At 36.0% G+C, this 22379-nt stretch overlaps 3 protein-coding genes across 13 annotated transcripts; 1 reads left to right on the top strand and 2 right to left on the bottom strand.

Moving 5' to 3' along the window:
• Positions 1-458: 458 nt before the first annotated feature.
• LOC140886717 (protein FAR-RED IMPAIRED RESPONSE 1) lies at positions 459-4880 on the bottom strand. 6 transcript variants are annotated; one of them, XM_073293451.1, is made up of 8 exons: positions 4668-4880; positions 1681-3862; positions 1533-1586; positions 1309-1377; positions 1104-1166; positions 913-975; positions 788-832; positions 459-703 (listed from the first exon to the last, which is right to left on the bottom strand). In XM_073293451.1, exons 2-8 carry the CDS (start codon positions 3790-3792, stop codon positions 650-652), a joined length of 2460 nt encoding a protein of 819 aa, XP_073149552.1. In that variant the 5' UTR covers positions 3793-3862; positions 4668-4880; the 3' UTR covers positions 459-649. The 6 variants fall into 6 exon arrangements, with proteins under 6 accessions (XP_073149552.1, XP_073149554.1, XP_073149551.1 ...); XM_073293453.1 differs by having other exon boundaries at positions 913-981; positions 1681-3722; positions 4674-4879; XM_073293450.1 differs by having other exon boundaries at positions 913-981; positions 4674-4879.
• Positions 4881-9001: 4121 nt separating this feature from the next.
• On the bottom strand, positions 9002-14418 carry LOC140886750 (protein FAR-RED ELONGATED HYPOCOTYL 3). 5 transcript variants are annotated; one of them, XM_073293536.1, is made up of 9 exons: positions 14300-14418; positions 13762-13884; positions 10457-12660; positions 10321-10377; positions 9917-9985; positions 9769-9837; positions 9605-9673; positions 9463-9510; positions 9002-9377 (listed from the first exon to the last, which is right to left on the bottom strand). In XM_073293536.1, exons 3-9 carry the CDS (start codon positions 12614-12616, stop codon positions 9312-9314), a joined length of 2538 nt encoding a protein of 845 aa, XP_073149637.1. In that variant the 5' UTR covers positions 12617-12660; positions 13762-13884; positions 14300-14418; the 3' UTR covers positions 9002-9311. The 5 variants fall into 5 exon arrangements, with proteins under 5 accessions (XP_073149637.1, XP_073149638.1, XP_073149639.1 ...); XM_073293537.1 differs by lacking the exon at positions 13762-13884; XM_073293538.1 differs by lacking the exon at positions 14300-14418 and having other exon boundaries at positions 9002-9368; positions 13762-14256.
• Positions 14419-15439: 1021 nt separating this feature from the next.
• On the top strand, positions 15440-21775 carry LOC140887179 (probable protein S-acyltransferase 19). 2 transcript variants are annotated; one of them, XM_073294255.1, is made up of 10 exons: positions 15440-15580; positions 15726-15922; positions 16948-17061; positions 18023-18433; positions 18809-18877; positions 18992-19063; positions 19135-19263; positions 19592-19672; positions 19883-20083; positions 20382-21775. In XM_073294255.1, exons 2-10 carry the CDS (start codon positions 15878-15880, stop codon positions 21456-21458), a joined length of 2199 nt encoding a protein of 732 aa, XP_073150356.1. In that variant the 5' UTR covers positions 15440-15580; positions 15726-15877; the 3' UTR covers positions 21459-21775. The 2 variants fall into 2 exon arrangements, with proteins under 2 accessions (XP_073150356.1, XP_073150355.1); XM_073294254.1 differs by having other exon boundaries at positions 15767-15922.
• The last annotated feature ends 604 nt before the right edge of the window (positions 21776-22379 follow it).

Below are 22379 nucleotides of genomic sequence, written 5' to 3' on the forward strand. Positions count from 1 at the left end.
AAAGAGTAGGGGGTTAAGTTTCAAACCTAAATAATGCACAAAATCACAATTAAATTTCCAAACGCACCGTCTGATAGAAAGAGACTAAAAAAAGAGCAAAGAGTTGATTGTATCCAGATTATCTTGACCTACAAACCTGCAAAAGCTTGCCACAGGAATTTGAAGGAAAAATGGGGCTATGGATGACAAGAAACTTTGTATTGGGATCCCCCTGTTGCTAGAGCCTTCACGTTCCTTCAGCCAAAGTGGAACCTGCTAAAAGTAAGAAAAATTTCAGCAAATCAATGAGTTAAGGATATGTGCTGTAAGGCGATCATGTCCGGAGCCTATATTCCGTGAATTCAGAAATTTGCAGCCGCTCCTGACTCGTGTCGCAGATGTCATTGTACATTGTTGAACAGCTAACCAGGTTAAAGCAATATTCATCGATCAATGATATGAAAGAAAAGCCAAAGACGAGATACAAAAACGCTTTTCCTGATTTATTAACAGTTTATAACATCATTTTGAGGGGTCAGTCTTCTACAGTAATTAGAGGTGCAGGATCCTAATACGACCGAGCTTTTGAAACATCCACTACAACCACAATATCCGAGCAAAAATGTAAAATTTCGACGGATGGCAAAAGTTGTGGCTATTGTAGCAGTTCTCAAGCATGTCTAGCATTGCCTTGCAACTGCAGCGATCTCACACTATGTTCATCCTGATAATAGGTCAAAATGGAAGTTATTGAGGAGTAAAGTCTATAAGTAGCGAATTATTGAGACAAAATGTTGCTACAAATGACCTGCATGCCATAACTGAAACTTTGTTGTCTAAAATCCAGATGCCCCTACAAAATAGAGTGAAAAAGGTAACTCGTCGTCTGAGATGATAAACATTGCAAGATTGATGCGTAATCCACTAGAATACCAGAACAGGCAGGCTTTGTTGAACTCCATAAAAGCCATCATGATTGGGCGCAATGGGGTTTAACTGTCCCTACGATACAACCCAAAAGAGATAACACACCCCATCAAATTACTTCACGTGTAAATAGAACCAAGGTTCTGTAGACTTAAACCCATCTAATTTTTTATGACAAAAGTAAAAAAAAATAATACCAGTCCCTGCATTGTCGGTTGGCCAACATAGTACGCATCTTGTGGTGGCTCCATCAGATTTAACTAATCAACAGAAAAGGTTAAATATAATGCATCATGCTTTTTTTATATTTTCATTCTAAAAATAATTACATTCAGAAGCTAGCATCTTTGACCACTAAAATGTTCCTACAGTAATATGGTCAGGAACCTCACAAAGGCTTACCAATCCATGCACGTTATGTTGGGATCCATAGAAACCATTTAGGGTCACTCCATCTGAACATAAATTCTCCTGGAGAGGGAACAATCAAATCAGGAGTGTGTAGCTCCTTAAATCCCTCTTTCAAGCATATCAAAGATTGCAAATCATTTCAGCCTTTTAATAGACATCGTGCAAGTTACAAGAAAGCCATGAAAAAACTTTTACTAAGCTACACTATGGCTCACCACTTGTTGCAAATGGTCTTGGGCTTCAACAACAGCTGTCTTGTCTGTTTGTAACTGAGATATAGACATTCATTGAATATATTCCTTATAACAAGAAGATGATTACCAAATGAACATAGATATTGACAGCAAATAAAAAGCTACTAACTTTTCTTCTCTTGTTTGTTGTCTTCTTCTTATTTGTTTTAGTAGAATGGACGAATTGATTCTCTTCTTCAGCACGACGAAGAGCAACAGAACTGCTACTAAGTTCCATGGCATTTCGATTATTAATATTTACACAGTCCTTCAAGGCTTCAATTAAAGTACGGCAAGCAATACTGTAATTATCCTCAGACAAAGAACCTTCTTCACCTAATTCAATTGCACGTTTACAAAGATCATTGTATCTCTGCACCCTATTTTGGATTCTCTCTGTTCCTTCTATCGCTGCTTGCCTGGTTTTTGCATCTTTTGTCCACCTTTTCAGGATGTATCTGGATGGGATACTAGAAAGACCACATATCTGAAGGACAATCATTGAATGTCTACAAAGAAAGCCTCTATTTTCAAACATCATACATGAACAAGAAACCTCTGAATTCGCCTCATTCCATGCCACCATAAAATGCTCAACTTTTTCGCAATCATCTACTCTAAAAGTACTAATTCCTCCATTTTCTTTATCCTTCTTAGGATGGCAGCCTACCACACCTAAAACTTCAACCTGGAATTTTCTGAATATTGCATGTGTATAAATTGTTGACATCTGTTTTTCCCACGGAGAAGGGGATTTCAGTGCCGGCTGTTTGTGCCATGTGTCGAAGTCAGCCATGTCTTCCTCTTCATACCTACTTTGAAGCATTGCTCCGTATTGTCTTACAAACTCTTTCAAATTGATCTTTTTGTGAATGTATCTATCAAAGAAGGAGTTTACACTTTCCGATCGTTGAGATGTGCATAACCCTGCCAAAAAACATTCCTTCAGAAAAGCAGGAACCCACATCTTACGGTCTGCATACAGTGAAAGAATCCATTCATTGTTATGTAGTTCAAATCTGCCAATCATCTTCCACCACCTCATGTCAAATTCTTCATCTGTCAACGACTTGAATATACACTTATTGAATTTTTTCATCACATTATCATGATATTTGAGTGCATGGGCAAGAGTTTCGGCCATCCTTTCTAATATATTCCAAAGTGCAAAGCAGTGACGTGTATATGGAAAAACTTCTTCAATAGCTGATCTCAAGTGGTTATTTTGATCGGTGATTACCACTTTAGGAGCTTGCCCGCCCATTGCTTTAACCCATGATTTCATTAACCAGACAAATGTTGGTTTAGTTTCATCAGCTAACAGTGCACTACCAAGCAACATTGGCTGAAAATGATGGTTCACGCCAATGAACAGAACAACAGGCATTTTCTCATTGATTTTCATGTAACTGGTATCAAAGCAAACAACATCATTGAAGTAAATATAATCTTTCCTGCTTTTCCCATCAACCCAAAATAAGTTCCTCAGACGCTGATCTTCATTCAAGTCAATAGCATAGAAGAACGATGGATTTTCTTTCTGAATTCTCACAAAATACTCAAGAATGACCTGAGCATCCCCCTCTTCTAATGCCAAGTACTGACCTCTGTCGAACTGGTGATCAAACTCATTCTTGTCAAGACAATAGTTATGGCCCCCGCCATATTGTCTAGACATCTCAACATACATCTTCCTTGTCCTCTCACTAACTGCATGCAAAATGTCTATATTATTCTTGTCAGCTAACTTCACATTCCTATGAATACGAAAATGATATGCTAAGGCAGGTAAAAGCTCGTGATTGTGCTCCTTCATAAATTCATGAATATACCATTTTCCATCTCGCTTTCTCTTTACATGCATACTAGCCTTGCAACCTGTCTTTTTGACACTTGGTCTTCGACTACTGCCACTCTCCGATTCTGGTGTGACCCCATATCTTGAGCATGCAAATTTGGCGTCAATAAACTCTTTGGTTTTCTTAGAACGTCGACTATTTTTAATTGATGTGGTGAATCCCATAGATTTTGCATATTCCTGATAAAATATATAAGCCGCCTCATGGGATTCAAATTCTATCCCATCATGTTGTTCCAAGTTTTCACCTTCAGTCCCGACAGTATCACTTTTAGGACAACCAATCAATTGTCCATCCTTATTTTGAGCACTATCTGCATTATCAATTAAACATAAATCGGTCACACCACCCACAGTTTCCACAGTGTCCACAAAATCCACCATTTCGAAATGAATATTTCCTAGGCCTATTAAATTACAGCACGACTCATTGTTCTTCTATAAATAATGAATCCTGTAGATGGGAAAAAGAAGAACTTGAAATTGTGAATAGAATCTAAAACATAACAAAATGGACTTCAATAAAGGTTAAATTCGGACTTGTATCGACTCAGCCACTCAGGATCACATGCCACAAACTATGAATGACTATAAAATTTATAACACAACGGACCACCAGCAACTATTATTCTTTCTACACTTCAACTTGCTTCAAAAAAACCAAATGCCACGCGATTGCCTATCGATAAACTCAAAAATGCACCAAATAGCATACTAAGTAGTTTCTCATTCTTGATACGCCTTACATGGGAATCAGCTAAAGAATATGTACGACATAAAGCTTTACAGGACATGCATATCAGCAGCCTTGGCAACAAATGGAGATCTAAAAAATAATGAACCAGAACCACACCAATGGAGACACACACCAAACTATCCACAACATTCAAAATTTTCCAAATATTGCAACACATTTTCACTTCCCTTCCAACAATTCTTTGATACGAAGCTAAAATTTTCAATTACCAACTCCCAAAACAGCCTCCCATGGACAACAAACATTCCAAAGCCTTGATCCACAACTTAACTTCATCTAAGATGAAAAATGACACCACACCCGATTCACATAATACCAGAATTTCAACGAATAAAAGACCCGAAACGGCAACAATTGAAGACCAAAACAACTATTTATTTATTTTTTCTGGAAACATAAACCCAAACTAGCCGAAAACGCTCCATTATATTCACTCGGAACCTCTCCCCATCCCCACAAGGACTCGCCGCAGTTTCGGATGAGGATTGAAAAATAAGCTTACCCACACCTTGAGATTACGCCTTGAAACGGAAAAACGATGATGCTGATGCAGAACCAGCGCCCGGCGAATGAAGAACTGGAAAGAACCCCAAATCCATCGTCCCAGGAGAGTTTACCATGGATGGATTTCTATACACACACAGTCAATTTTAATTTCAATTTATTTATTATAGTTAACAAATTTAATTTCAATTTCAATTTAAAATGATTCCAAACTTATGCTGTCTATTCAAATGAGGAAATTCAGGAGTCGAATGTCAAGACGTTAAATTAGTACTCAGGATGCCTGAGTTCGGTGCTTGTATAATTTATTTTTGTAATCAAAAACAAAAAATAATAATAATAATGAATAAAAATTACAAAGATAAAGTTTGCGTATATAAATATCTATCAATGACAAAAAAACAAATTAAATGTGACATAAATAACTATCAAAGGACAAAAAGTATTGGCATATAATGTACCAAAGTGTCATTAATGCTAAATATGGTATGTTAAATTAAATTATGATAATTTTGACATTTAAATAACGGATCATAACATTAAAATGTTTCAAATTTAATAATATAGTATAGACGTTCCAACAATTGATATCAAGTGGATTTTTAAAGCCAGTGGTACTTAAATTTTAACTTTTTAAAAGTCTATAGAAATATTCAATATCCAAAATTCCGATAAATTCTATAAGGTTACGCTTGGATGAAAGTATTTCAAATCCATGAATTTCGATTACAATTTTATTGTTAACAATTAAACATAGATAAATATTAAATTCATAAAATAATTATTTACACATTAGTTAGATAAATTAAATAAATCATGATTAAGGGATTTTTATATGATCAAACGGACCAAGAAATCGAATCCAGAATGTCCAAAATAGTCTGGAAGGGGTCCAAGTTACCGGTTGAATCGGATGATCCGAACCCTAAGATCGGACCATCCGAACAAATGGAGTTCGGAAGGAGGGCATGTGTAAGGCCCGAGATTATTTAATTTTAATCTGAGAATATTTAATTTAAGAATATTAAAATTAAATAATCTCAGGCCTTACAGCATGGGTTCGGAAGCTAAGGGAGATCGCACGCTTTGATCATGAGATCGGACGGTCCGAACTCAGGTGGGACAGGTGTCAAAAGTTGATCATATGGATTCCGTCATGGTTGATGTCATTAAGGCCGATCGGACGATCCGAAGAGTGGATCGGACCATCCGAAGTGTAACCCGAACAAGCGTCAAAGGAAATTATACAAGTGTTTCGGACGCAAGAGATCGGGTGATCCGGAGTGGGATCGGACCGTTCGAACTCACATGCATGCGACGTGGCTACCATGCATGATCGGACCGTCCAAACCCAGGATCAGACGATTTGAACGTTGCCTATAAATATGGGAGTGAGGGGCTCATTTGAAATCGTTCAAAATCCTCTCCTCTCCCATGATGGCTTGATTTTAAGGGATTTGGGACTCTTTTATAAAGAGTTGGAGTAGGTAGTTATATTTTTATAAATAACGGACAATGTTCGTAATAGTAGCCAAGCGGCGGAGCCTTGGTGAGGTGTCTAGAGGTCATAACGGAGCTGTGCCCAAGCTCTGGGGCATTCAACATCAGCGGGCTAACGACGGACGAAAGTATAGCTCTATCTCCTAACAGAGATTATGGATTATACTATAGCTTAGTTAAGACTTTTAGAGCAAGAATATAATGCATGGTTACTTTGCTTTGTAGTGCTAAATGGTAGGCTTGGAACCTAGATAGATGCTTCTAGGACTGCCTTAGTAAGGTACATAAGTACTGACTGAGATTGTCAGCGGGTTTGCATGCTTATGTGTTGCATATTATATGACATGATGCATGTTATTGATTTGAGATATTATGCTGCATGTGCATTCATATTGAGCTTGAATCTTCTTCGAGATAAGCCAGTGTTATATGGTGATCAGCCCTTGATAGAACGTTTTGACACTGAAAGTCACAGTAGCCAACGGGTCGAGCGGACTCTAGTGATCTAGGGGACATTTGTTGGGTCTACGTCCGGTTAGGAGTGAGTGGTCGCATCCAGTGGTTTGATTTCCCGAGATTACAGCTCACATCCTAGGCGCCAGTATGAGCAGACTATGATTTGTCTACCCAAATATGATACTCGTTCATTACATTGTATGCATCATATATGTATGTTTATCCGTACTAGAGTGCTGAGCTTTAGCGCTCACGTCCAGTTATTTTCTATTGTCTGGACACCCATTCGACGGGGCAATTGCAGGTAGTTCTCTCAGGAATTTAGAGATTAGCTGGTGACCAATGCAAGACTGCAGGGTTAACCACTAGATTTTACCTTACTTGTATTAAGTTGAGTTGTATAAATTTGGATTTATTTATCGGTTGTATTCTGCCGGTTCCGGATTTTGTATTATTTCCTTAGTTACTCTGATTATGATTATTTATTGTTTAATTGCATGTCTAAGTTTCTGATTAGTAGTTGATAACGGTGCGGGTCACTACATTATGGTATCAGAGCATGCAATAAGATTCTTTGGGACATAGTATTGACATTTGGGTTATCCTTGTAGATTACAAGTTGGATTTGTTTACCGGTTGTATTCTGCCGGTTCCGGATTTTGTATTATTTTCTTAGCTACTCTGATTATGATTATTTATTGTTTAATTATTTGCATAAGTTTCTGATTAGTAGGTGATCACGTTGCGGGTCACTACAAGGGGTGTATTCGTTACATAGATTTATTGACTTTTTTAAAAATTATAAACTTTTTTGAAATTGATAGATTTCTACTAACTTTCGTAGAATCTCATAGAATTCTAAAAATTTTCATAGAATCTTACAGATTTGTTTTTCATGATTTTTATAGACATTTGCAAACTTTTTCTAGAAACCTAATAATTTTATAATTTATGATTGTGATTTTTAAAGTTTATTATTTCTTTGAATTAGTAGTTGAGTTTCAATAACTTCTATTTATATATTTTTAAAAATAATTATATTTCTTTAAAAAAATTATCTATTAATATAAATAAATTATTACTTACTTATCGATTTGATTTAAAAAAATCGATAAATAGTACTAAATTCATTGCAATTAAACAGTTAATGTAAGTCTGTAAAATTTTAATATGTTTAATTGAAGTAATTTTTTTTATAATCTCATATAATGATGTTATTAATTTTTATTTTATCGTAAATTTGAAATAGAAAAAAAAAAGGTTTGTATAGAGATTATTGTTAATCTAAGTAGTATGTATGATAATAGTGTTTGTAAAAATTTTATTTTTAATAGAGATGAAAGTGTGTAGACTAATGTCTACCCAAATCTTTAGCATGAACCAAAGACAATTATTGACATTTTATTATTGTACCTTATGTTTTAATTCTTATACTTAATAAAATTTCATGGAGTCTTTAAAAATTTATTGACATTTTAATTACCTTTAGACTTTTGTAGAGTTTTTAAAAGTCATGTTTGAATATCACATGACTTTTTAAAACTCTACAAATGTTCATCTTGAATACCATTAAACTTTTATGAAGTACATAAGAGTCTAAATTGAATATCTCTAAACTTTTAAATTGACAAAAAATTTTTACGTTTGACGCATGTTACGGTCGAATATGATGCTCTCCTTGTTATCGAAGATCTCAACGCCCATGAATCAAATTCTTTTAGTTTAAGTTTAATTATCGATGATTGTAAAAATTTAGTGTTAGATGTTCCGTTTACTACCTTACTTTTGTGAATCAATAAGCAAATCATGTTGCTCAATGCCCATGCTGTCATGCATTTACTACATAAGCTGTTTTTATGTCTGTTCCTTCGAGTCCTATTTTAATTGCTGATGTAATTAATTAGCCCAGATTTGGTATAATATAAATCTCGTGTTCGTTTATATATATATATAAAAGTTGCCTTTTCAGAAGTTCCAAATTTTGCAACCTGCCTTTTTCAAAAAAAAAAATATGTATATATTTGCAACCTGCATAAGTATTTTCTGTATAAAATTTTCCCTTAACTTATATCTAACGCCGACTTCTACATTTTTTTTAAAAAAACAATTACAATATCTTATGAACAATTCACTTTGAGACTCAAAAATCCAAATCAAACATAAACGAACCATACTGAAATTTATGACTTGGTTATAAATAATTGATGATTTGATGTGGTTTGAAATTTTGTAAAACCAATAAAATATGACTTAACTCAAATTTTCGTTTAAAACCGAACACCGTAATGGAACACAATTTCGAAGGACAAAGAGGTGAGAAATCACTTCAGAAATCTGCTTGTATAACACAAATTCGTATCTCCTAAGCCCAACAGGAACTCCGAGCCTAAACCTGTCTCCGACCCTTCATTTTATTGCATAATTTACATATAATTTCTAGTTCACAACTGCATTAGGATACAACTATATGTCTATATCATGATCACAGCTAAAAGAATCCGCCATTTTCAGATTCAATCATCCTACTGGTCTAAAATCGGCTACTGATGCATAAGTTACAACACACTTTACAACATGAAACTGTCATTCAGGATTTTGTGCCGCCACTCCAGACACTGCAGCCCCATTATACAGTTAATTAAGAGAGAGACTTGAACGCTTTGTTTAGCCGTGAAGAAGACAACTCTCAAGCATGTCTTTGGGCATCATCGTGCAACTGGGCAGATCTCACGTTCGGTTCCTCCTGCAAAGGCTATATATGAATATTATCAAACCGCAGATCGATGAGGTAAGTAACACGGGAGATTTATTAACTTTTGTCATCTGGAAAGACTAACCCGAAGGCCATAGCTGAAATTTGGAGTGCGGAAAAAATCCATTTGCCCCTGAAGAAAGACACATCCATGGTAATTCTGTTATACATCAGATGCTATTCACCAAGAAAATATTAAGAAAAATATATGCAGGATAATTAAGTACCAATCCATGCATGGTAGGATGAGTTCCATAATAACCATCATGGGCAGGTGCTATAGAATTCAGCTGGCCCTTCAAAACAAGTTGATAACAGGAATTAATTATCCCAAACAAATAATCCTAATACAAAACTTATTTCTTATCTTAAAGGCAAATAAATAGCATACCAGTCCCGGAATTGTCTGTTGGTTCCCATAGTAATTATCACGTGAAGGAGCCATTAGGTTCAGTTGTACCTTCCAAAACAATTTAAGGCAGTTAGGAATAGTGTATGCGAAGATCAATTCACTGCGTGAACTTGATAAAAATGCCTACCATTCCCTGCACCCCTGGTTGGTGTCCAAAAAATCCATCAAGATTGACTGGCCGGGAACTCAATTTCTCCTGCACATAGAAAAGAAACAATAAATTGGTAATAAATATAACAAGAAGGTTGGAGTAAACTGCAAAAACCTATCAGTATTGTCTAGATTAGTAGTTTCAGAATGATCTTTCTGATTCATACAAAAAGCGAAAACAGCCAAGCATTCATGGCCTACAAGAACTCCAAATTTTATCCCTACTATGTGCTACATACTTTATGCCATGGTTTCGTAAATTTGACATGCATTTCTATTTTAATAATTATTCACCCAAGCTTCTTTTAGGTTCAAATTCACAACTCATCCAGATTCGATATCCTGTACAACTCAGAAGCAAAGAAATTCAAAATGACATACCATTTGTTGCAAGCTTTCCGGCGTCCCAACTGTCATAATATCTGGCTCCACATTTAACTGCAATACAGGTAGTACAGCCTTTAAACACAACGGAAACATAACGAAAAATAGAACAGATAACTTGATTCACAACAACCTTCCTTTTCTTGGTAGCATTTTTCCTCTTATTAGTCTTACTCCCTTGAAAGTCTTCTTCGATGCAGAGAAGACCTGGCGAGACGGATGCGCCAGTCTCTACTAAATTCTTATCTGAGTTGTTAACATTCAAACAATTCTCAATAGCACCATCAAGTGCACGTACAGTCATATTATAACTCTCCTGTGATAATGATGCTTCTTCGCCTAATTTTACAGCTCGGTGATAAAGATCATTATACCGCTGCACCCTTGACTGAACCTGTTCAGATGCATCTCCAGTTGAATAACCACCACTCCTGGCATCCTTAGTCCACCGTTTCAAAATATATTGGGAAGGAATAGTGGAAATTCCACAGATTTGAAGGACAATCATTGCATGTCTACAAAGAAAACCTTTGAATTCAAATAAGTGGCATATGCAGGATACTTCTGATTTCATTTCATTCAAAGTGACGATAAATTCTTGATTCCTTTCAAAATCTTGAACTTTAAATTTAAAGGTGGCATCAACCTTTTCCTCTTTCTTGGGGGCACATGCTACAGCACCCAATACCTCGACTTGAAACTTTTTAAACACGGCATGGGTATACATCCCAGCCACGTGCTTCTCAAATGGTGATGGAGACTTCAAAGCGGGTTGTTTGTTCCAAGTATCAGAATAGGCCTTTGCTTCCTCTTCATATCTATCTTGTAGAATTGACTCGTATTGTTTCACAAACTCTTGCACAGTGGTCTTCTTATGTACATACTTGTCAAAGAAAGAGTTCACACTCTCTGATCGTTGAACTGTGGACATGCCAGCTAAAATTCCATCTTTCAAAAAGCTTGTCACCCATTTTTTACGGTCTTCAAACAATGATTGGAACAGCTCATTCTCTTTTAGCCCAAACCTGTCGACCAATTTATGCCACCTCTTCTCAAACTCCTCATCTGTCACTGATTTATATATGCACTTTTCGAATTTAGATGTAAAATTTTCATTCTGTTTAATTACATGATTCAGGGTCTCAGAAACCTTTCCCATTATGTTCCACAAACAAAAAACATGAGGAGTGGAAGTGAATATCTCGGAAACTACCAACTTCAAAACCTTATCTTGATCTGTAATTACCAATTTTGGAACTTGACCACCCATTGCTTTCAACCACGTTTGCATGACCCATGTAAATGTGGCTGCAGTTTCATCCGATATCAAAGCACATCCAAGAAGCATGAACTGATAGTACTGATTGACCCCAATAAACAGAATCAGAGGCATTTTATACTTGCTTCTCACGTAGCTTGTATCAAAAGACACAACATCACTAAAATAGACATAATCATGCCTGCTTTTAGCATCAACCCACAACATACTCTTCAGACGTTGGTCTTCACCAACATCTACTGCATAGAAGAAGTTGGAATTCTGACACTGCATCTGGATAAAAAATTCAAGCATAACGTTCACCTCTTCTGCATCCATTGTCATGTTCCTATTCTTCTCAAATGAGCTTCTGGAGTCATGTTTGAGGCCAACTGCACTTTTATATTCAGCAAACTGCCTGGCCATTGCAGCATACATCCTTCTGGTTTGTTCACTTACAGCTTGGGCTGGTAACAATTCGTGGTTGTGGTCTTTTTCGAATCTATGTATTATCCATTTTCCATCTTGCCTTCTCTTAACATGCATGCTTGCTTTGCAATCTGTCTTTGCACAAGCTCGCCTACCTGTGGCAATCTCTGGGTCCTGCTTGCTTCCTTGTCTACTGCGTGGTCGGTTTAAAGATTTCTCGTATTCACGCTTCGTTCCATATCTAGAGCATGCAAATTTAGCATCAATGAATTCCCTTGATGTCTTTGAACGGCGACTATTCTGAATTGCTGTATTGAATCCCACAGACCTAGAATATTCCTGATAGAAAGCATATGCATCTCCATGTGAACCAAATTCCATACCAGGAAGAGGCTCAAGAATTGTCAAATCTTTAAAATCTATTTCGTGAAGGGGGGAATTTATGTCCTCCCCATCTTCAATATGCAACTTTTCCTCCACATCCACCATACTTCCACCAACTCCATCTAAACTGAGGGGTTTCTCATCTCCATCTAGCATATTAACAATTCCATTGTGTTCTTCTTTATCAGTTTCTCCAGAAGGTAACCTAAGATCTATATCCATGACTACAACCTGTTTCCTTAAAATTCAAGTTTTCCTATAGCCACCTAGAAAAAAAGGTCATATCAGCGACATATTATACAAAAATAAAAAGTACGCACTCCAAGTGTTTATCCAATCATGAACAAATGTGAAGAGAGCTAGGTTCAATTTCCAAATGACAAAATACTTTGGAAAATCTTAAAAGACAATCAATAATGCTTCAGCAAGACAGTACAAAAGACTATTGAAAACCGAATCTAATTACTTAAACATTGAAGTACTGGAAATCTCAAGATTCACTAGAAAAATCTTGTATCCTCCCATAATTTGCATGAAAAAAATCAATTCTTGCAGTGGATAATTGGAGAGTAAGCTTTAACCATGTTCACACAAATGAGTATATACCAATTTCCTGTCTCATTTAATACCCAAATATCGAAATTTTCACCAAACTAGAACTCCAACCCTATAAATTACTCGTGTGCCATGCAAAACTAATGGAAGCCAATGATTTTTTAGCATATGCAAAATGAAACATATGCTATGCGAAACATATGCCATGCTGGATAGCCTCCACTTCTGTGCCAAAAAATCATAGACGCCATGTATTTAACATTCAATCTCATATACTATTCAGTTTTTATAGCACATTCAGATCCTCTGATTTCTCCAACAAATTGGCTATATAAAATCGAAAGAAGACATTTTGGAGTTATACTATGAAATTTCATTTATCTATCAGGGAGGCCTGTATGGGACCACAAGAACAGAGCATATGCAGCAATCATTTGCCATGAAGACTGTCATTAAATCCCATAACTGCCATGGTGTATACTGTTTAAACCCTTTATCTATCATTGAGGCCTAAATGGGACAACGAGAACGGAGGCACATGCAGCAAACATTTGCCATGAAGACTGTCATTAGCTCCAATATCTACCAGTTACTGATCTCGTCATTCCATAAAAAAATGATATCAGCAAAGGGGAAAAATCATAATCTTCTTTCCTATAAATCTCCAGTATGTTCCCCTCACCTACCACTCATACCGCAGAATACATTCATCTTCCCGACCGATATTTCGATGAATAGGGCTCCAAACACAAAACATTAACAACAGCATTTGGGCTCATAAGTCATAGCTAACTAAATATGATGGATTCTACCTTCAGCATCATAAGTCACCGATCTTTTTCAAATTCGAAATAATTCAAGCCAGAATGATCCACTGTAGCTGACCTCAATTAACGGAATTGATCCAAACCAGAAAAAGCAAAAGTGGCAACTTTCTGGAAATACAAAAAAACCCATTATGGCATTTTCCAGCCATGTATTAAAAAGCCAACCATTCCACGACAATTATAGCGTATAGAAACATAAAGTTCAAAACTACAGCTTTCCACACGAAGTTCACAAGGAACCTTTTCCGGCCCCCGCCCCCCTCAAACATGGATAGTAATTTTGAACAGACTCCTGTTAAGTAGCTGACAATTAGAATCGCAGCTACAAAAAATTCGAAATTTAATAAATCATTGAGTCCCAAATTGCCCAGTTGATACACCAGCATTACCGTAGAGAAAACTAAAACTCCAAAACATTGAAAAACGTCAGAATTCGGTGACTTAGCTAAGGCAATGGCGAAAAATTATAGTTGAAACAAACGAAAGGGCTAAAAGGACGGGGGTGGTGGGAAGATGGTCATACCTGTAATTTTATTTTTTCTGTAAAATTTTTCGATCTCCAGATCTGCAAATCCACGCGAGGGTTTGGGCGAGTGGATGACTGCTCTTCCCCAAAATCGATTGGACTCTTTAGGGTTTCCGATATTTCAATCGCTTACACGATTTTTACGTCGCGCGTGACTATCTGTTAAAAAGTTAATAATTACGATTAATTACAATTATTGTAAGTAATACACTTTTTAAATATTATATTATATTATTATTGTTATTATGACTATTATTAATATTAGAGAATATTCATAAATACACATAATAATTCAGATTGCAACTTTACAATTTGAGCAACTATGCGGATGGATGACTTGTATTGGACGAAATTTCATAATAATGTAATAATAGTAACAAAAAACATGATGCATGTTCGTGAGATGGGCTTCTGATTAAATTCGACTTATGAAAATATATTATTTTTTGTATGGATCTGATCGACTCGTTTAACAATTTATATCCGTAAGATCGTCTTACATGAAACTTATTTTGATATTAAATATGTAATAATTTACTACAAGTCTACAACACATATTTTATTTTAGTCTTTTGTTTGAGCACACCCTATTTATATAATTAGCTTATAATAATATTTGGGTATGAGACATAGGTTTTTTTGTATGACGATAGAAATATTAATCATATAAGGTACAATACCATTTGCCCAAAATCTTGATTAATATGTAAGCCATATCTCAAAATAATAATAATAATCGAATAAAAAAGTGGGAGAAATCCATTACATTTCATAATAATTTTATTCTAGACTAGAAGTAGTTTTTACAAATTATACTTCAAAAGATGACAAATGAATTAAAAAAAAAAAAACGGATGGGTTTATTGGTATAATTTCCCCTGATATTTTTTTTTTTTTGAGAAAACAAGCTGGGGACATGGATTGATATTATTTAATTATAATTTATATAATGATTATTTCTTTAATTTTATTTTTAGAAGTATTTTTGAAGGAAATAGAATTATTATTATTATTATTATTATTATTATTATTATTATTATTATTATTATTATTATTATTATTATTATTATTATTATTATTATATTTTGTGTAAATATGTTATCCAGAATGTAAAGCAGCTGAACTGCACTCGCCTACTTCATATATTCTGAAACACCTCACACACACACGCACCGCCCTCAGCTCCCCGCCGTCGCTTTGTCTGCTAGCGCTTTGTACTTTCTTCCCTCCCAACTTCAACGCAAGCAAACAAATTAACTCTGACGTCTCTTTCTTTTTGTAAGTAATTACAGTTACTGAAATTTATTATAAACTACTCTGATTCTTGGGGAAAAAAATTTGGAGAAGTCTTCTATTAAAAAATAAATCTTTTTTTGGGGCTATTTACGTTACATTGTCTAACTTTCGTTTTTACTTCTTTTAGCAAAAACCCATTTAGTAAAGTTAGTTTTCTGGATTGGACAGAGGGAAAAGGTCGAGAAACCAACACGCACGCTCGAGGGCAGTGTGGTGCGTTGGGATTGGGGAAGACTGCTTGGGAGGAATTGGGGATTTTAGGGTGGAGGTGGAAAAGTGATGGTGAGAAAACATGGGTGGCAGTTACCAGCGCACACCTTGCAGGTTTTGTTTCAGCTTATTTCTCGCACTGCCCGTCATTAATGTTTGTGTGTGTTTTTTTTATGGGAATTTTTTTATTTGTTTTGTTGTTACTCAATTGAGTTGGTGTGCAGCTGATTGTGGTTATGATTCTAATTTGAGAAAATTTCTGGGATTTTGATTTCTGAAGGATTTTTAATGGTTTCGGCCATAAATTGTTTTTCCTATCTTTTTTTTTTTTTTGGCTCTGTGACGTGGATCCGTGGTAAATTGAGTTTCTGCTTTGACTATTTACTTTTAGCTTATTGAATGATTGTTTTGTGTTGCAGCATTTTGATTTTGTGATGGTAAATTTATATAAGGAGGCTGCCTTCTCTCCTGCTTTCATATTTGTGACAGCATTTGGATAGTTTATATTTAGATAAGAGTTGCCAGGATACCTTAGTTCTTCTTTTGGTGCTCAAGGCCAAATGTTTGCTGATGGTTGCTGATTTGCTCAATCATGGTTTTTGTAGCATGTAGCTTGGGCCTTGTTTGAGTTATGAAAAACTAGAGAGCTTGTTTATAATTTCAACCTGCACTTGAGTTCATTCAGTATCAAAGTAGTTGTGTTTTGAATATTTATGGTAATGATGGAGCTGGTTAAAATTCCCACTCATTTGATTCATCTGCGTTACTGGAAAAATTTAAGCAACGACATAGGCTTGTCTGCTTTTTAAGCTATAGGTGCTTTGTGTCTCTTAATATTTAATAATTTTAAAAAAAATATTTACCATTGCGTTGCGTAATCCTCATCTCTTCTAGTTTAGGCCACGTGGTTTTACTTTGCGCTTGTGAGTCTCTGAATATGTGATTTTTAATATAAATTTTTTTGATGGAGTTGTATTTTGTGTCACCTGATATTAGTCTGACTTGTTCCAACATTTTTATGTTGCATTGCTTTGGTGTGACTTTGCGTTAACAAGTTTTTGGTTTCTGTGAAAACTGCTTTCTTCTAATGTTTATGCATGCCAGCTCATAGACGAAAACTTGAATTCTATCTTTTACAGGTGGTCGCTATCACTGTGTTTTTCTTGCTAGTGGTGGCGTTTTATGCTTTCTTTGCTCCTTTCCTTGGTGGCCAAATATTGGAGTATGTTCTCATTGCTGTGTATTCCCCCGTGGTACGTATCACAGATATGGCTTATGCATGGCAATCTTATTATGTTTGAACAAAACCAAAACAGGTGCTACTATCGACGACAATTTATACAGAATTTTGTTACAGACTTACAGTATACAGGAAAGATGAGAGTAAATATTCAATGGCAAATTAAGAAATGAAAATTGCCCCTTTAACCAGATTTTGGATTCTCAAATGGCTTAATTGATATTGAAGTCTTTCCCGCTAGATTTCCTTTTAAGTTCTGAAAGTAAATGTTGGAAGCAAAGGAGTAGAAATTTTTGGAACTTAAAATCATGTTAAAAAGGTAAGTTGATTGAATTTAAACTCCAAACTTTGCTGTCTGTTGAATGATACAGTAATATGGTGATGTCAATCATCAAGCTTTTTATTGTGAAGATAATGGAAATAAATGTACAAAGAGGGAAATTCTATCGAAGATGAGTTGATGACTTCGATCATTTGCAAATAGGAAATATTGTCTAAGTAAAAAATACAATTATCTTGTAACAAACCATCCTCTGGAATTAAATGGGATGACATTGATAATTTCAATTAATGGGCTAGAAATTTACACGTCCGAGGACTTAGTGGACGACCCTAGGCCCAGTCTTGGCAACCTAGCGTTTTTGTTGATGATGATTATATTGATACTATTTTGAATGTAACTGGACATTTAGTAAGCTCGTGACACATAATGTCTTGTCATACTATTTATATTTGTTAGAAAGATGGCTGAATTGACATTTTACCCAAATTTTCGTGAGGCTTTTTCCTTCTATTGATCTTTTCAATGTTTTTAACACTAATTTGACATTTCTGTTTTATTTTCATGTTACTGTTTCACAATTTATCATTGTTCATATGATAATCGGCATTTTATATCAAGACTTCACATGACTCTCATAATTGCATTGTAAAAATTTGTGTAAAATTTAAATCCATTGATTCTCCAAATGCAGGCATTGTTGGTTTTCATCCTTTATGCTCGAAGCACTGCAATTAACCCAGCGGACCCTGGTATTATGTCTAAATTTGACCCCGAGTTAACGAACACCACAAGGGAAAAGCACGAATCAACTTCACGTGGACGGAACAGGAAGTTTGATGAAGTTAGCAACGGCACACGTTCTTCTGCATCTTCAGCTTCACGAAGTTCCTTTGGAGGCGCTAATTCCAGCAGAAAAGGTTCTGTTGAATCTGTGAAAACCAATGCTCAAGTGCTCCCACCAAGTAGTAGGTCGTTATGCAATATTTTTGGAGGAATTGTTTGTGCAATCTTTGTTCACGAGGATTGCCGGAAACCTGACGAGGTCACCGATCAGGAAGGTACAGGTGAAGATGCCTTGTTTTGCACGTTGTGCAATGCTGAGGTGGGTAGTTGTTTCATAGTTCTACATGCTATGTGTTGCAACAATAAATCGAGATGCTATATGTTGATTACTGAAGGAATGATGCCATTACAAAACAAAATAGAACTCTGCTCCATACTTGTAAACATGTTCACTGCAAGGAATTTGGGGGATTGCATATTATATGCTTTTAACTATCACTTCTGCAAGGTTCATTGACTGACTGTCACTGATTTCATCGTGTGTCTACCTTAAAACTTATAGCTCACAAGTATAGCAATTATTTATTTTAGCCGTATCTGTTGATGTTGATTATCAACCTTCTGTTTTATGTTATGCTTTCTCCGTGTCCTATCATTTTTACATGTGGTGACCGCTGCATGTACGTCTCCATAGGTTCGCAAGTTCAGCAAACATTGTAGAAGTTGCGACAAGTGTGTGGATGGATTTGATCACCATTGTCGGGTATGGCCCTTGATGCGCAGAGATTCTTCTTGATGGATCTTCTGGAATTTTGATGCAAGATGTTTATAGTTGTATCTCTGTCGAGGAAGCTAACTTCTTTAATTGATATTGCAGTGGCTCAATAACTGTGTCGGGCGGAAAAATTATATGACATTCATTTCACTAATGGCTATCAGCCTAGTTTGGGTAAGTTTTGGGGGAAACTATCGGCTCAGTGTCAGGAAGGTTTTAGATGACTAATTTCACTCTTTTTCCAGCTTTCTCTTGAAGTTTTAGTCGGGATTACTGTTATAGTTCGTTGCTTCGTGAAGAAGAAGCACATGGAGACAGAAATTATCGATAGGCTTGGAAATGGTTTCTCACGTGCGCCATTTGCAACTGTAGTGGTAAATCCATTCTCGATAAGGCAAATGCGAATGCTAGTGTTTGTTGATTACTGATTAACCTTGTTTTGTTTGAATTGAAGGATGTTTTGAAACATGTGAGATCGTCCGTTTTTGTTTCTTTATTTTGAATTCAATGCACAGCGGCTATAGAAATGAAAATCTTGATTTTGTTGTGGCACAGGATAATGGAATTGATTGTTTTCATTTTGTTGATCTTTTTTGCTTTGAAGTTATAGCTGACCAGTGTTTACATGAATTCATAGCCAGATCCTTTGATCCAAATAAAGATAACAAGTATTAATGTCATGGTGTGCATGTTATGCTGCAGGCTGTGTGTACAGCACTCTCTTTACTGGCTTGTGTACCCTTGGGGGAACTTTTCTTTTTCCATATGATACTTATTAGAAAGGTCAGCACCTGTGTCTTATTTTTCCCTGTATTTCTCATTTTCTCAAGTAACTACTAAAGCTACCAACAACCATTACAGTCTAAATACTTGGTTGGAACCTTCGTTCGGAGCACTCATGAAGTTTTTATACATCACTCTAAAGGATATTTTGTTGTATGATTTGCATCCTTGAATAATCATAACTTGTCAACATTTGTCTTTGTATACTAGGGAATTACAACTTATGAATATGTTGTGGCAATGAGGGCCATGAGCGAGGCTCCTGCGGGAGCATCCGTAGATGAGGAGCCCCCAAATATTCTTTATTCTCCATCAGGATCTGCTACAACTGGTTTCAGTGGTGGAAGCTCTTTGGGACTGCAATATAAAGGGGCCTGGTGCACTCCTCCTAGGGTGTTTGTAGATTACCAGGTATAAATTTTTTTTATGGTGTTTAAATTGCGTGGCTGCATATTTTGCACCTTGTTTGAAGTTTACTTGTTTCAGGTAAACGTTTTATTCCATCTTCCTTGATTCATCAGCAGAAGGAAGCATCTTTTATTTACGGGATGAAATTAAATTATAAACAAAAATTAAATGTGTAGGATAACACCTAACTTTCTTAAATCTTGTTGGCCATCGAGAAGCTCTTATCAATCTTGAATTCTCTTTATTGATTGTTTACATGGGCGAATCCAAAGTTCTTTCTATTTTGAAATTTGGATATCAGGAAGAAGTTGCACCGCAGCTAGGACCTGGTGTGGTTCCATCAACTGTTGATCCTGATGCAACTGGCGTTGGCGATGTGAGGAACAAGGCACAGAAAAAGGGAGTTCGCATCAGTGCTTGGAAGCTTGCTAAACTAGATTCGGGTGAGGCTGTGAAAGCTGCTGCGAAGGCAAGGGCATCTTCTTCCATCTTACGGCCTGTCGATAATCGTCACTTGCATGATTCTGAACTAAGTTCCAGCGAGAATGTTAGCATTAGAAGCAGTATGAGCACTGAAACAGGAGGAAACAAAGATGTCAGAAATGAACTCACTCTTTCTCCTTTGAGAAACACTTATGCTCCCAGTCAAGGTAGCAGGGATGAATATGAAACTGGCACCCAAAGTGTAAGCAGTTTCAGCAGCCCAAGCCATGTCCATGAATCTGTCACGTTAAGCCCTCTTCCGCAGGCTCATGGGTCAAACCCTTTCGTAGCATCTAGCTCGGTACCTGGAATTGTACCAGATCAGCCCCTAATTTCTCGAGTCTCAGCCCCTGTTAAAAGTAGCTTAGCGTCACTCAACCCCTCTGGATTGGACGGGAGGATTGTACAAAAGAGTAGCACTACAGATCCTTTAATGATTTCTGCTGCTCCTCATGCATCATCCTTGCTCAGAGACATAAAAAGAACATCTGTTGTTTGGGATCAAGAAGCTGGAAGGTATGTATCCATTCCAGTATCTGCTTCAGAAGCCCGCAAAAAACCATCTTCACATGCCAATGCAGCATCTATTAATCGCGAGAAGCAGCCTGCTGTTCTCCCCCGAGAACCTTCACTTCCTCCAGCAAAACCATCGGTCCAGCAACCAGAGAAACTAACATACACCGGAGAATCTATCTTCTTCGGTGGTCCACTTTTAAGTGCTCCAAATCGCGATGGCCTGAAATCTGAAAGGGTTTCAAGCTCAAGAGACGGCCAAGATAAACTGCCATTGACTTTACCCCCTAGATATAAGAGAGACGCTGTTTCAAACCAGCTTCCTGTCTTTATTCCTGGGGATTTTGACTATAACACTACATCCGGATCAGGACTCAAGTAATTTATCTCAGGTTGTCTAAAAAACCACCCAGGTGCATCCCTTAACACGTCTGATTGGAACGAAACCTTTGTAAGAGAAGTGTTTCTGAGCCATGAGTCCTCTTCAGGCTTCTGGTTCATTCCGGCGACGACTGCTCCTTCTCGCTCCGGCAGGAAGATCCCGTTAAAAAGTAGTGAATGACTTGTGTAAGGCAGAGTTTACCCGTAGAAATCTCTTTGGCTACGGACATTGCTTTCTTTTCTTGTGTGTAAATGTATGTTTGATATTTGTTTATGACCGATTGATTAATAGTATTGGTTATTTTTTTGTCGTATTAAGTACGTGATAAATTATTAATCTTTACTATATTAAATTTTTTACTAGTTTTTCTTAGGAGAGTCTCACGAATATTTCACCATTAATATTTATATAATAATTTAATGTTAAAATCGCAAAAATAGTTTTATTTTGTTGGATTAAATGATATTGTCTACAAATTTACCTGCGTTCATTTTTTTAAAATAATAAATAAATCTATTCGAATAATTACTAAAGAAAACGAGATGTATTAATGGCATAAATAAATAAAAATTAACAAACTATTAAATCGATAAAATATTATAAGTATCCAAGTAAAACATTATTTATTTGGAATTTAATTTGTCTCATTAATTTACAATTACATTTTTGAAATATTCCCAATATGTTCGATGAAATATCATAAAAACAATTAATTTAACTAAAGAAAACAGTAAGATTTGCATTTGTGGATCGATGAATAAGTATTTGTGAGAGAATTTCAAATCAAAGTATTTGAATCTATAGATTTGAAATAATTAAGTTAGGAATAGATTCTTAAATTGAAATAAAAAACATTATTTAGTAAGATATTTCAAATCTTTCGTTCTAATTTTTAACAAATAGACATAATGGATTGGGGGT

Source organism: Henckelia pumila, chromosome 3 (genome assembly GCF_033568475.1).
Source record: "Henckelia pumila isolate YLH828 chromosome 3, ASM3356847v2, whole genome shotgun sequence".
Taxonomy (NCBI): Eukaryota; Viridiplantae; Streptophyta; class Magnoliopsida; order Lamiales; family Gesneriaceae; genus Henckelia; species Henckelia pumila.